The sequence below is a fragment of the Primulina huaijiensis genome, chromosome 14 (assembly GCF_012295235.1).
Source record: "Primulina huaijiensis isolate GDHJ02 chromosome 14, ASM1229523v2, whole genome shotgun sequence".
In the NCBI taxonomy this organism is placed as follows: Eukaryota; Viridiplantae; Streptophyta; class Magnoliopsida; order Lamiales; family Gesneriaceae; genus Primulina; species Primulina huaijiensis.
In genome coordinates, this window is record NC_133319.1 from 613,075 (window position 1) to 627,902 (window position 14,828).

The 14,828-nt window shown below is 33.5% G+C and overlaps 1 protein-coding gene across 1 annotated transcript; it reads left to right on the top strand.

The window, feature by feature from the left end:
• Positions 1 to 12,856: 12,856 nt before the first annotated feature.
• On the top strand, positions 12,857 to 14,769 carry LOC140956601 (AAA-ATPase At2g46620-like). The gene has a single exon (XM_073413413.1). It carries the CDS (start codon positions 13,135 to 13,137, stop codon positions 14,563 to 14,565), a length of 1,431 nt encoding a protein of 476 aa, XP_073269514.1. The 5' UTR covers positions 12,857 to 13,134; the 3' UTR covers positions 14,566 to 14,769.
• Positions 14,770 to 14,828: the final 59 nt, after the last annotated feature.

The window sequence follows — 14,828 nt, forward strand, 5'->3', positions numbered from 1 at the left end:
TGTTGGCTAGCCATTTCAAAATACGGGATAGCCTAAAATGCTGTAACTTTGTGTGTAAACAAATTATGAAAAGGATACTGGAAATGGTAAGGATTAACCATCTGGTTATACTCCTATGTATATATACTTGAAAACAAGCATGAAACACGCCCCTTCCACATTTGTAGAAAGGAAAGGAAAGACGATTGTTGAGGAAAGTATCGATTCCGAAATAAGAAAATACCGATAATAGCTCGGAGTAGTCATAGTTACGGTTGGTATCACCTCTTGGATGGGGCCATTGATATAAAAAGTGTAAAAGTGCTGCATTCGGCTGTACCGCAAAGGATTCTTAACATCTACTTCTACTTCACGCATGTTCCATCAGACTTTTGATGGCCATCAAAATAAATTATATCCGCCGAAATTTTCTGTGAAATGCTTCTAACATTGTAAACTATGTGCCTGTTGTCGGATTCAATGCTCAAATTGCGGCTGCTGATGCTACTTGAATTGTCAATGTTCCTGCATCGTATATTATATGCTGATGGTAACGAATAAATCACAGGAAATGTAATTTTATTAAAACTACAGAAGTGTGGTATTCGATAGCTTGAGATTGGTTGAACTTTGTGGTTCACAGCTGGATGTGCGTTGCCTTGACTTTGCTTGTGGCCTGTGGGTATGATGATTCTTGATGTTGTCTTACCTTATGTTTTAAGTGTAGTATAATGAACTGGATGGCTTCATGAGGGGGGTTTTATTGCCTTATAACCCCTCCTCCTCTAGGGAGAGTCATCGCATGTGATAGATGCTGTACGGATTAGATCATCAGCCTACCTAGAACGTTACGTCCGATTTGATTCTGTTTCTGATGATTTCTTGTCATGTAACTCGTCTATTCAGAATTATGTCGCCTGAATTTTTCTTATGTTACATGTTCTTTCGTCTGTTTGAACTGAGCAGGTGATCACTATCATTTTAGTTAATTACAATGAGTAGGTCTCTTGGGAGATAGTCTTACGAATCTTTATCTGTGAGACGGGTCAATCTTAACGATATTCACAATAAAAAGTAATACTCTTAGCATAAAAAGTAATATTTTTTCATGGATGACCCAAATAAGATATTCATTCTGACAAAATTCGACCTCACGCAAGTTTTTGTTAATTACAATTGGAAGGTTAACAATAAAGTCTGGTGGAATTTATTCTCGGTGTGGAAAGTGGCTTCTTTGTCTTCAAAGTTTATGCCTTGTAGAGAAGCTCAATTCTGTGTACCCACTTTTAACGACACAAAATAAAACGAATTATACCACCTTAGTTTATTTATTAATTTTAGCTTTGTACGATGTGGAGAGTCCACATCTCACATTTTTTAAAACCGAAGGAAGGCCCAGATTACTCTGTTTCTACATATTATTCGGAGTTGGTTTTATTCAATTTACGATTTTTATTTAAGCTTAAAAACGTGTTTAAGCAATTCGTTTTTTTTCATTCCGTGTGAAATAGTATTGCATAGGGTGAGCATATGTTTTTGATAAAAATAAAAACATACCAAACCAAACTATTAATAATTAAAAACCAGACCAAATCGAACCTACGGTTTTGGTGTAGTTTAGTTTTGATTATGTATTTTAAAATTTACCATATTTTCTGATTATTATGAATAAAAAATATCAATAAACACACAGAATAAATTATTTAAAAACGTGATGTATAATAATAAAATTAATATTTGACATAAAAATATATAAATCCTCATAATAAATTACTTCACCTTCAAAAGAACTAACATCTTTTAAAAGTTATTAAATTTTAATAATTGAAAATATTATAGTAAATCAAGTTTTAAAAATAATCTATAGGGATGATTATTTTTCCCACGAAAAAAACCCGAAACAAGACGGGGTTGGGGACAATCAAATTCGGCTTTGAGTCTGGGTATTTTTTTTAAAATCTCCACAATAGTTGGGAACGAGTATGAGGACACTATACTCATTCTTGAACTTTTCCAGATAATAATAATAAACTAGTATATGCATATTCACATACCGCAAATGTTTATAATCTTTTATCTCCTCACCCATCAGTCGAAACTCTCATTTTATTTTTGCTTCACCATTTCAGCTACTTTAAGCAGCCGCATCGCCTCCGTTGAGAACCAAAAATAGAAAGTATATACTTTTTTGGGAAGCTATCGACAGTGTCTATCTTTCTATACCATTTTTGTCAGAAATATTTCGACTTCCTCGGTTCTTAATTCTCTCCAGCCGCCTGTTCTACCTTCATTTGAGGTCATCGACCGCTGTGCAACCTCTCCGAGGTGTTGGGGAAGATTGGAGCTCGATTTCAGAACCAAGTTTGTTTTCTTGTTCACTTGTAGATAAAATTTGAATCTAAGGTTCGAATTTATGCACTTGAGTTCGCTTTTTTTTTTTTGTGTGGTAAAAATAGTTGATATATATTTTATTATTGATTGTAGCTGAATCATTGAGTATATTGAGGTATATTTGAATTTTATGAAATTATTGGAGAAATAATTTGAATTTTCCATATTTATATTGTTGGGAATTCGAATTTTAGTATTGAATAATTCTATATTGGATGTTTAATGATTTTCAAATTTAATACCTATGGGGTCAAGGTCGGGGATTCCTCTGTTAGATTCAACCAAAATGGGGCGGGAAATAATTCGAAGAGGATGATGATAATGACAAACGCGCTCTTGCCTCCCAATCCCTTACTATTTTCAAAATTGAGATGATATCTGAGTTCATCTCCAAGCATTACGTTATCTTGATGTAACACCAACTTTAAGATAGTGTGATTCTTATACCAAATACAAAGCACATCTCAACTTATTAACTCTGAACTCTACACTAAAAAGAATATTCTCAATTATTTTATTCAATACACCTAATTTATTCTACAAAATATTTATTAACAAGTTAATTAAAATATCAACACATTAACATTATATTAATTGATTTATACATAGAAATTAATTTTTAAAAATAATTAATTTAAATTATAATTACATAAGTTTATATAATTAAATCATATATATATATATATATATATTTATTCAAATAAATATAACATTATAAAATAATAAATAATATAAATATTTATAAACTAAATATTTTTTAAAATTTTTATTCAAATAAATATAACACTATAAAATAATAAATAATGTAAATATTTATAAACTAAAATTTTTTTATAAAAAATATACAAGTTTATTAAATTTAATAACTTAAAAAACAAACAAACAAAGACTATGAAAATGTTTGATTGTTTTTATTCTTATTGCTTTCTACAATGTTATACCAAATTTGGTGCAACCCTGTAGCTGTCCTCTGACATAGCACGTAAGATAGTGCTGCGTTGGAGTAGAGAAAAAGACTCTTTTAATATCAGATGCTAAGATAGCTTCGGGTTGGAGATGATCTGAATAGAGATTTAATCATCTCAAGTTGGGTATGAGGATTTCTCGATTAGATGTAAGGGTGCCTATATCGATGAACACCAATGAGGTGTTAATATCAATGTGAACACTCGTCCACCCACTTGTGCAACATGATATGGGTGGACAACGGAACTTATAAATAATGAGTGTTAATGTTAAATGAATGTTAGAGAATAGATGTATTAATATAATGTGTATGTGATATGTGTACTCTACGATTTTTGATAAAGTGGTGGGTGTTATAACGATAACAAATAGGGATGCCTAAGTGGATATGAGAGCATATATATATATATATATATATATATAATTCAGGCCACGCCGCACTATTGCCATTTCTGATAATTTATTATGATAATTTAATAATTATAACAGGAGTGAACCAATTATTTACGATTTGGGTCGATTTGCTCCAGTCGTCCGTTGCTACCAAATATGGAGCTCCACATTAATCAGTGGGCCTTGAGCATCATAATTATGCACCAGCAGTGCTTTCGCACAGTCCTTTGTTGCTACCAGGCAATATAGCAAAGCACGAAATTAACGTTGTAACCCAAGATTCACTTTTCCAACAGGCCCATAAATTGGATGATATGAGTGAAATTTTAATCGCAGTTGTGCATAAGAGCAGCATCGATCTAATTTTCCAGTTTTTAAGACACAAACAACTAAAAAAATCGAGGATAAGTAACAAATAATAAACAGAAACTTAATTAAAAAGAATAATTAAGAGGCCATCTGTATATCCCCCGTGTATGTCGGTGTTAGGAGATGATTAAGATGCATTGGTGGGACTTTGTTTTGCCACATTACTTAATTCTCACCAATCACGTCTCCCTATTTGTGGTCACCAATATTAGATTCCAGCGCAATAATAATTAATAATATAATAAATAAACTACTATGCACGTGCGTGTACAATATTTTTTTTAGATTAATTTATTTTAGAAAAAAAATATTAATATAAAAGCAATTTGAGAACAAAATATCACGTCTTTTTGTCTTTGATAGATGTTTTTATGTATAGCATACATATAGACGATGATGATGATTATATAAGGAGAACGTAAATTGGGTGCATATCACAATTTAGCCTGATAACCATCGACCAAATCATTTCCAGGCTAAAACTTTTGGTATTTAAATAATTACGAACCTTTTTTCTAAAAAAAATGTGAAACTTCGGTCCCTAAATATGGTAAGAATATGCCAGTCTCGTCTTATTCATAAATTGTTCGTATGACCACATATCATCTCGCGTTCTTAGGATACACAAACGAAGTATCAAGATATTTTGAGTAGGTCTCTTGTGAGACGTTCTCAAGAATCTGTATCTGTGAGACGGGTCAACCCTACCGATATTCACAATAAAAAGTAATACTCATAGCATAAAAAGTAATACTTTTTCATGGATGACCCAAATAAGATATCCGTCTCACAAAATAAAACACATGATCAGACCGTCACACACAAATTTTAGCCAGATATTTTAGCTCCCACAAAAATCTAATAGATTTTACATAACACGAGCTAATTGTATTGATTTTATATAAGCTAAATATTTTGATTCAATTCAATCTATCTTGAGGTTATTTAACATGGCGATTTTTTTATTAAAAAAAAATTTATGTGAAGTTGAGTATAAACCCACATATTTTGATCAATATTATTTGTTGGATCTGCGATAAAGACATCACATTATTTATTTCCGCTATTTTACAATTTGTTTGTATATCATTTACCACTTTTATTTTTCTATTTGAGGTGATTAATTATTGCATAGTTTATTGAAAAGGAAGTGGTTACAAGGGTACCTTGAACGCTAGCTAACAAAATCGAATTCTAAAATTCTACCGAATTTCAAAGATCGGGGCAACCATCATCATTAAAATTCCAGAGGAAAGTTTCCGATCCGATGAGAATAAAGTGGCACACCCAATAGAATCTTATTCACCAATCATTTTTTACGAAATAAAACTATATAATAGATGAGATATAAAAATATAGACATGTATATGAGTTGTCCGTTTGGGAAATCCAAGGGCTGCAAGATTCAATTTTAAAAAAATCGACGATGCGGCAATAATTTCTATGCATTTTCTTGATTGAGCACATTCGTGTACGATTAATGATCATCTTGCATTTTGTTTTCCTTGACTTTACGGCTAGCTGTCGTGATTGTTTTATTTTCTTATTAAATTTGTTTATAAATACTCAAATTTTGAGAAACACTCCCCCTCTAACATTTGTTCGTTCATGCAGGATTTAGCTATGCTACAGTTAGCTTGTTCACATCCTGACCCAAAATTCTCTGTTCGGATAACATTAAACTGTAAAGAACGTTGAAGTATTTGGCTCACCAAATCGAACTTTAATTAGATGAAATTTTTTTTATGTATAGAGTATTAAGTTGTATTTATGTTCAGATACATTTTTAAACTAATATCTAGTCATAAAGATTTGTCACAATTTTATTTGTAAAAGATTCTATGAATCTCTTTCAATTAATTAAAAATCCCGAGTATTCAAATGCATCAATTATATCTGTAAACATGTATTAATTAAATAATTGAACGAAAAAGTAATCATCTGCCGAGTAGACCAAATCCACCGCCAGTCTACTTTGACAATTAATTATTTTTATATTTAATTAATTTATAATTATAATTAAATACACGTTAACCCCGATTAGTTGCAAACACGCTTTAGTTTTACTTGGAAAATCTTGCTAAGAATCTCTTGATCGGTAAGGCGTAACGTATAATTTTATTCAAAATAACAATATTAGGAGATTAATCTAATTATTATAATTACATTATTGAGTGAATCATGTCCATATTTATAATAATAAATAACATTTTTGACATAAAAATAATAATTTTTATAATTAATTTAAATAAAAGATCATTGTGATAAAATTGACGTGTGATATATCGAAAATATTTATATTATAATTTGTTGTGAAAAAGTAAAAATTTAAGGTAAAAAAGTAAAAATCTCAAACTCTCAAAATTATCACACTACACACTTTATAATATTTTTCTCTCAACTCAATTGTAATTTTCTTCACAAATGAGAGATCTATTTTAGAAAATTTTTACAAATAATCCAAAAATAAAATACATCATTACATACATCATCACACACTAATTTTCAATATTCAACACCTAATTTTACCTAATTTTCAACATTCAACATTCACATTTTCAACACAAATATTTAACACATTTTTAAATAATTTTTCAACACTCCCCCTTGTGATGATGATCATAATGATTGTATACATTACGTGTTTTTATACTGCCTCGTTAAAAACCTTACTAGGAAAAACCCATTGGGATAAAAACCATAGTAAGGGAAAAAGAGTGCAGTCACGTAAACTCCCCCTCATGTTGACACGAACAATTCTTCACAAATTTCGTAGATTGCGCATCCCAATATTATATATGTGCTTTCTGAATATTGTCGTAGGAAGTGCCTTTGTGAAGAGATCTGATGAGTTTTCACTTGATTGAATGTGACGAACATCAATACATTTATTCTTCTCAAGCTCCTTGGTGAATGCGAAGAACTTAGGAGGAATATGTTTAGTTCTGTCGCTTTTTATGTATCCTTCTTTCATTTGAGCAACACATGCAGCATTATCTTCATATAGTATCACAGGCTTCTCGTCGAATGATAATCCGCATGAGATTTGGATATGTTGAGTCATTGATTTTAACCACACACATTCACGGCTTGCTTCATGTAGTGCAATAATCTCGGCATGATTTGATGAAGTTGTTACAAGTGTTTGTTTCTGTGAACGCCAAGAAATTGCAGTGCCTCCACGAGTAAATACATATCCAGTTTGAGAACGTGCTTTGTGTGGATCAGATAAGTATCCAGCATCGGCATAACCAATTATACTTGGATTAGCATCTTTTGAATACAAAAGTCCCAAGTCTGTCGTTCCTCGTAGATAACGGAATATATGTTTAATTCCGTTCCAATGTCTCTTTGTTGGATATGTGCTAAATCTTGCCAATAAATTTACGGCAAAAGATATATCAGGCCTTGTACAATTTGTAAGATACATAAGGGCACCGATAGCACTTAGATATGGTACTTCTGGACCAAGAATATCTTCATCATCTTCACATGGACGGAATGGATCCTTTTCTATGTTTAATGATCTAACAACCATTGGAGTACTTAAAGGATTTGATTTGTCCATATTAAAACGTTTAAGGATCTTTTCTGTATAATTTGTCTGGTGAACAAATATTCCACATTCTTTTTGTTCAATTTGTAAACCCAGACAATACTTGGTTTTTCCAAGATCCTTCATTTCAAATTCTTCTTTCAAGTATGACACAACTTCTTGAATTTCCTTATTTGTTCCAATGATGTTTAAATCATCAACATATACAGCAATAATTACGCATCCGGATGTTGTTTTCTTAATGAAAACACAAGGGCATATTGAATTATTTACATATCCCTTTTTCATCAAGTGATCACTTAGCCTATTATACCACATTCTGCCGGATTGCTTCAACCCATATAATGATCTTAGTAATTTCACAGAATAACATTCTCTGGGTTTTGAACTTTGTGCTTCAGGCATCTTAAATCCTTCAGGGATTTTCATATATATATTACTATCAAGTGATCCATATAAGTAGGCTGTAACAACATCCATAAGACGCATTTCTAAATTTTCAGATACTGCCAAGCTAATCAAATACCGAAACGTAATTGCATCCATCACAGGAGAATACGTTTCTTCATAATCAATTCCAGGCCTTTGAGAAAAACCTTGTGCAACAAGTCGAGCTTTATATCTTACTATTTCATTTTTCTCATTTCGCTTTCGAATAAAAACCCATTTGTATCCAACAGGTTTTACACCTTCAGGTGTAAGGACTATAGGTCCAAAAACATTACGTTTATTTAGCGAATCCAATTCAACCTGGATGGCATCTTTCCATTTTATCCAATCCTGCCGATTTTTACATTCACCAAAAGATTTTGGTTCATGATCTTCATTATCATTTATGATGTCGATTGCCACATTATAAGAAAATATATCATCAATTTCTTCTATATCTTTTCGGTTCCATATTTTTCCAGTATTAATATAATTGATAGAGATTTCATGATTCTCGTCAGTTTGTGGTTCTGACAAAACATTTTCATCATCATGTGTTTCTTCAGGAACATCATTCTCTATTTTGTGATCATTATGTGTTTCTTCAGGAACATCATTCTCTATTTTGTGATCATTGTGTTTCTCTATGAATTTTCTTTTTCGAGGATTTTTATCCTTGGAACCAACTGGCCTTCCACGCTTCAGGCGTTTAATGACATCATGACTATCTTCAATTTGTTTCTTCGGAATTTCAATTCGAGCAGGGGCATTTGCAGCATGTATATATGATTTAGTTACCCCTTTTGTGTCTGCAAATGCATCTGGTATTTGATTTGCTATTCTTTGCAAGTGCACAATTTGCTGTACATCTTTTTCACATTGTTTTGTTCTTGGATCCAGATGTAACAATGATGATACATACCATGTAATTTCTTTTTCGGTATGTTTCTGTTCTCCCCCTAACATTGGGAAGATTTCCTCATTAAAATGACAATCAGCAAAACGTGCTGTGAACACGTCGCCTGTCTGTGGTTCAAGATATCGAATGATCGATGGACTATCATAACCAATATAAATTCCAATCTTTCTTTGAGGTCCCATTTTCTTTCGTTGAGGTGGTGCAATAGGCACATACACCATACATCCAAAAATTCTCAGATGAGAAATGTCTGGTTCTTTACCAAATGCAAGCTGCAATGGGGAGTATTTATGATATGCACTTGGTCTGATGCGAATTAATGAAGCAGCATGTAAAATTGCATGTCCCCATATAGAAATAGGGAGCTTTGTTTTCATAATCATTGGTCTAGCAATCATTTGCAGACGTTTAATCAATGATTCAGCCAATCCATTTTGAGTATGTACATGAGCAACAGGATGCTCAACAATGATTCCCATAGACATACAATAATCATTGAAAGTCTGGGAAGTAAATTCACCAGCATTATCAAGTCTAATTTTCTTGATTGTATAATCGGGAAATTGATTCCTCAATTTTATTATTTGAGCAAGTAATCTTGCAAATGCAACATTTCGAGTTGACAATAAACATACATGTGACCATCTGCTGGAGGCATCAATCAATACCATAAAGTATCTGAATGGTCCACATGGTGGATGGATTGGTCCACAAATATCACCCTGAATACGTTCAAGAAACATTGGTGATTCAGTTTGGATTTTGGCTGGTGATGGTCTTATAATAAGTTTTCCAAGAGAACATGCTTTACATTGAAACTTATTATTCTGAAAGATCTTCTGGTCTTTCAATGGATGACCATGTGTATTTTCTATAATTCTTCGCATCATTGTTGAACCAGGATGTCCTAATCGATCATGCCAATTGGTTAATATTGAAGAATTATCAATTACCATGTTTGATTCAATGGGACGTATATGTGTATAATGCAATCCAGTAGGGAGCATTGGTAGTTTTTCAATCACATATTTCTTTCCTGATTTATATGTGGTAAGACACATATATTTCTCATTCCCTTCATTCATTGTTTGAGTATCATACCCATGGGAATATATATCATTAAAACTCAACAAATTTCTTTTCGATTGTGGTGAATATAAAGCATCATTGATCAAAAATTTTGTACCATTAGGTAACAAAAATTGTGCTTTACCACATCCTTTAATCAAGTCTACAGGACCTGATATTGTATTCACCGTTGTTTTTGTTGGTTTTAGTTCCAAGAAATATCTTTTATCTCGGAGGATAGTGTGCGTTGTACCACTATCAGGTATGCAAACTTCAGCTTGGTTCGTAGCATTTTCCATATTTGAACTTCAAAAAAATATGCAATGAAATAAAATTATTGACAATAAAATACAATACAATATAACACACTATAAAACATTATCATACGAATACATAAAAAATAAAATATTTTACATATTTATTCCACCATCAAATTGATCATTATCTGAGAAATCAATCAGAAAATCTCCAGCATCAAAATGAGTTGAACCACTCAAAGGTTCACTGTGTTCAGTAAAGTTGGTCTCCTTTTCTTTCCCCTTTATTGATTCTTTATAAAGTTTACAAAGGTGCTCAGGGGCTCGACAAATACGGGACCAATGTCCTGGAGTACCACATCTGAAACAAGAACTTTCAAATCTTTTTGAGTGATTCTCATTAACACTCATATTCTCTTGATGCCTTTTCGGTGGGTGGTTTGGGACGTTCTTTTGAGATGAGTTATAGAAATAACTATCTCGATTATTTTCAAAACCACGGCCGCGTCCACGACCACGACCACTTCCACGTCCACGTCCACGTCCACGACCACGACCACGACCTCGATTTTGTCCTCGACCAAAATCTTGTCTGTAACTTTGATTTTGGTTTCCAGGTTTAAATTCATTTTTGCTTACAGCATTTACTTCTGGAAATGCTGTTGATCCAGTGGGTCGGGACTGATGATTTCTCATTAATAGCTCGTTGTTCTTTTCCGCCACAAGAAGACAGGCGATGAGTTCAGAATATCTCGCAAATCCACGCACTCTATATTGTTGCTGTAGTGTTATATTTGATGCGTGAAACGTGGAAAATGTTTTTTCAAGCATTTCCGATTCTGTAACCTCATGTCCACAAAATTTTAACTGCGAGATTATTCTATACATCGCTGAATTGTAATCACTGACTTTTTTAAAGTCTTGGAATCTTAACATATTCCATTCATCACGGGCGGTCGGAAGTATAACTTCCCTTATATGTTCAAATCTCTCTTTTAATCCTTTCCACAGAGCCATGGGATCTTTTTCGATGAGATATTCACATTTTAAACCTTCATCAAGGTGTCGTCGTAAAAATATTATAGCTTTTGCTTTTTCTTGTGATGAAGATATACCATTTTCTTTAATGGTCTCGCTTAGACCCAATGACTCAAGATGCATTTCTACATCAAGAGTCCATGGCATATAGTTTTTCCCAGTAATATCAAGAGCGATGAATTCGAGCTTTGCCAAGTTTGCCATGGTGGTACTAAAAATTACGATGCATTTTATTAGTTAATGAATATTGCAATACAAAGTAATGGATAAACAACAAGTACAAGTATTCGTAAAAATAAAGAAAACACACGAGGAGGATATTCTCCGATAAATACAAGACTGGTGAGTATGATAACCAAAATAATTAAAAATAACCTCGTGAAAGCCATCTTCTTTTTTTCTTCGAAAATTTGATGAAGAATAATTTTTAGAGAAGAAGAGAAAGTTGGAGTGATTGAATGTATTTGTGAGATTGTATTTATAGAGCAAAAACTAGCCGTTTTGTTACCGTTTATTACCGTTGGTGTATAAGAAAATAAATGTATGTATTTGTATAATTTTATGGTAATAATATGGTGTATATAATATTAGTCATATTTAAATAATTATGTATATCATATCACATTATTATAATTAGGTGTCATAAGTTATTTTGTTTAAAAAACCTTATAGGCTTTTATACTTGTCGTATCCCTTACCGGGAGTGTGGGATGTCGTCTTAACATCCTCCCAGGATTTATAACAAGTTTTTGAAAAAATTATTTTTATTATTTCTAACAATAACATTATATTATATATTACATATATAAACAATAAATAAATAACAGTAAAATAAATATTATTACTTTTGTTACCTTTTTCTTCTGTTCGGAGCTTGGAAAAATATGGAGGACTTTTAGAGCTTCGTGCTGATAACGTGTTGTGAAAAAGTAAAAATTTACGGTAAAAAAGTAAAAATCTCAAACTCTCAAAATTATCACACTACACACTTTATAATATTTTTCTCTCAACTCAATTGTGATTTTCTTCACAAATGAGAGATCTATTTATAGAAAATTTTTACAAATAATCCAAAAATAAAATACATCATTACCTACATCATCACACACTAATTTTCAATATTCAACACCTAATTTTACCTAATTTTCAACATTCAACATTCACATTTTCAACACAAATATTTAACATATTTTTAAATAATTTTTCAACATAATTAATAATATAAAGGACCACTATTTTATTCTATTGGTTATTTCCGCCGCAGGTTATCATCATTAATGCCGTGGCCCTTGTATTGTTTCACCAAACAAACAAAAACACAAAAGTCGACGAAATTACCACCCTCGGATAAATTGATTCTTTTTCTTCCATCTGTCAATTTAACTACAAATCTTTATCATTATTTTTTTTAATAAAAAAAGTGCACCTTTTCTTGCAACAGATCTCCTCATATATTAAATTTGAAGTTTACAAAATAGATAATTAGTTTCCACAGAGAATAAATTTCTGAAAACCTTGTTCTTCTTTTTATAACTTATACATATAAAAGAGAGAAAGAAGAGGCAAACAGGACCATTTTCATCGGACCAATACCTTTTTCCCCCAGCATCAGATGTTGTTTTCCCACGATAGTCTCGTCTGTTCTTCAGTAATCCCATAAATATATACAACGTATATATATGCGTGAGTCTGAGTGTGAGTGTGTGTTCCCTCTCGGGAATCATTCGTGAATTGAAATTAGCCTCAGACAGTCTCCATTGCTGTTACAGATGGTGGCCATGTTAATAATATCGATGATTTTCTCGGTTCTAGGCTCACTATTCATCTTCCGATTGTTTTTGCATCGCACCGGTCTCATATACGCGGCGAGGAAATTTGTCGACTGGGTCAGCGACGGGATTCACGTCCATCTACACCTCAAGGTTCCCGAGTTCAACGATTCCACTCACCAAGTAAACCAGTTTTTTCGCCGGGTTTTTCTGTATGTCAATTCTTTGGCTTCCTTGGAAGACTCCGACTTCACCAATCTCTTGGCCGGTAAAAAGCCGAACGACATCGTTCTGTCCATCGACGATGATCAGGTCATCCACGACTCGTTTCTTGGAGCCAGGGTTTCGTGGCACTACAGAGTCCACAGGGATTGTGAAAACCAGGTGGTTGGTCGAAGTTTCGTGTTGACAATCAAGAAAAAGGATAAGCGTTGGATTCTGAAGCCTTATCTTCAACACGTACATACTGTTTCTGATGATATCGATCAGAGGAGAAAAGAATTGAAGATTCACAGTAACATCAACGGTAGGTGGAAATCGCTTCCGTTCCATCATCCCGCTACTTTCGATTCGGTCGTTATGGACCCGGATTTGAAGAGCAAAATCCGGTGCGATCTGGAAACCTTTCTCAAGTCCAAGCAGTATTACCACAAGATAGGCCGTGTTTGGAAACGCAGCTACCTGCTGTATGGCCCTTCCGGCACCGGAAAATCTTGCTTCATTGCCGCCGTCTCGAATTTGCTTGGTTACGACGTGTACACCATTAATTTAACACAGGTGGCGGATGATTCTGATCTCAACACGCTTCTGTTGCAGACCGCGTGCAAATCTTTGATCGTGGTCGAACATTTGGATCGTTACATTTCGGAGAAAGCCACGGCGAAGATCACGGAATCCGGTTTCTTGAATTTTATCGATGGAATTTCGAATTTCCAAGACGAAAAGATCATGATTTTCACGATGAACAGCAAAGAAGGGATTGATTCCGCGATGTTAAGGCCTGGAAGAATCGATGTTCACATCCACTTTCCCAATTGCGATTTTAATTCTTTCAAAAATTTGGCATGCAATTATCTAGGTGTTAAGGAGCACAAATTGTTCCCACAAGTGGGGGAAATCTTTCAGAGCGGCGCCACCATGAGCCCCGCCGAGATTGGCGAATTAATGTTAGTGAACCGGAGCTCGCCAAGTCGCGCGTTGAAATCGGTGATTACTGCCTTGCAGTCGAATGCCGTCGTAAAGGCTGGACCACAGCTGTACAACAGTGCCTCGTCGTCCCCTGTGCCTCCTTATTTGGCTGAGGAAGCTGGCGGCGTGCTCTGGAAGGACACAGTGCCGAAAGAGTTCCGGAAGTTGTATGGACTTTTGAGGTTGAAGAGTTGCAAGAAACCTGGATCTTCGGATCATGATGACGAAATTATCGACCGATAACATTTCTCGAGCGGTATGGTATGCATATTTTTTCCTTCGGGAATAAAAAATTAAGTTTTTTTTACGATAAGAAGTTGTTCTTTTTCCATTCGACTCTGCAATTTGTGGCGTAGATTAATAGGTGACTTGGTTACTTAGACGCTAAAGTCTACGAAAGATATTAATATTCTTGTTGATATTTATGAGTTGGTTGTGTATTTGTGATGTTGCAATGTCCCAAATATGGCTGCATTCCATGGTACGTTGTGCATGATACATATGTC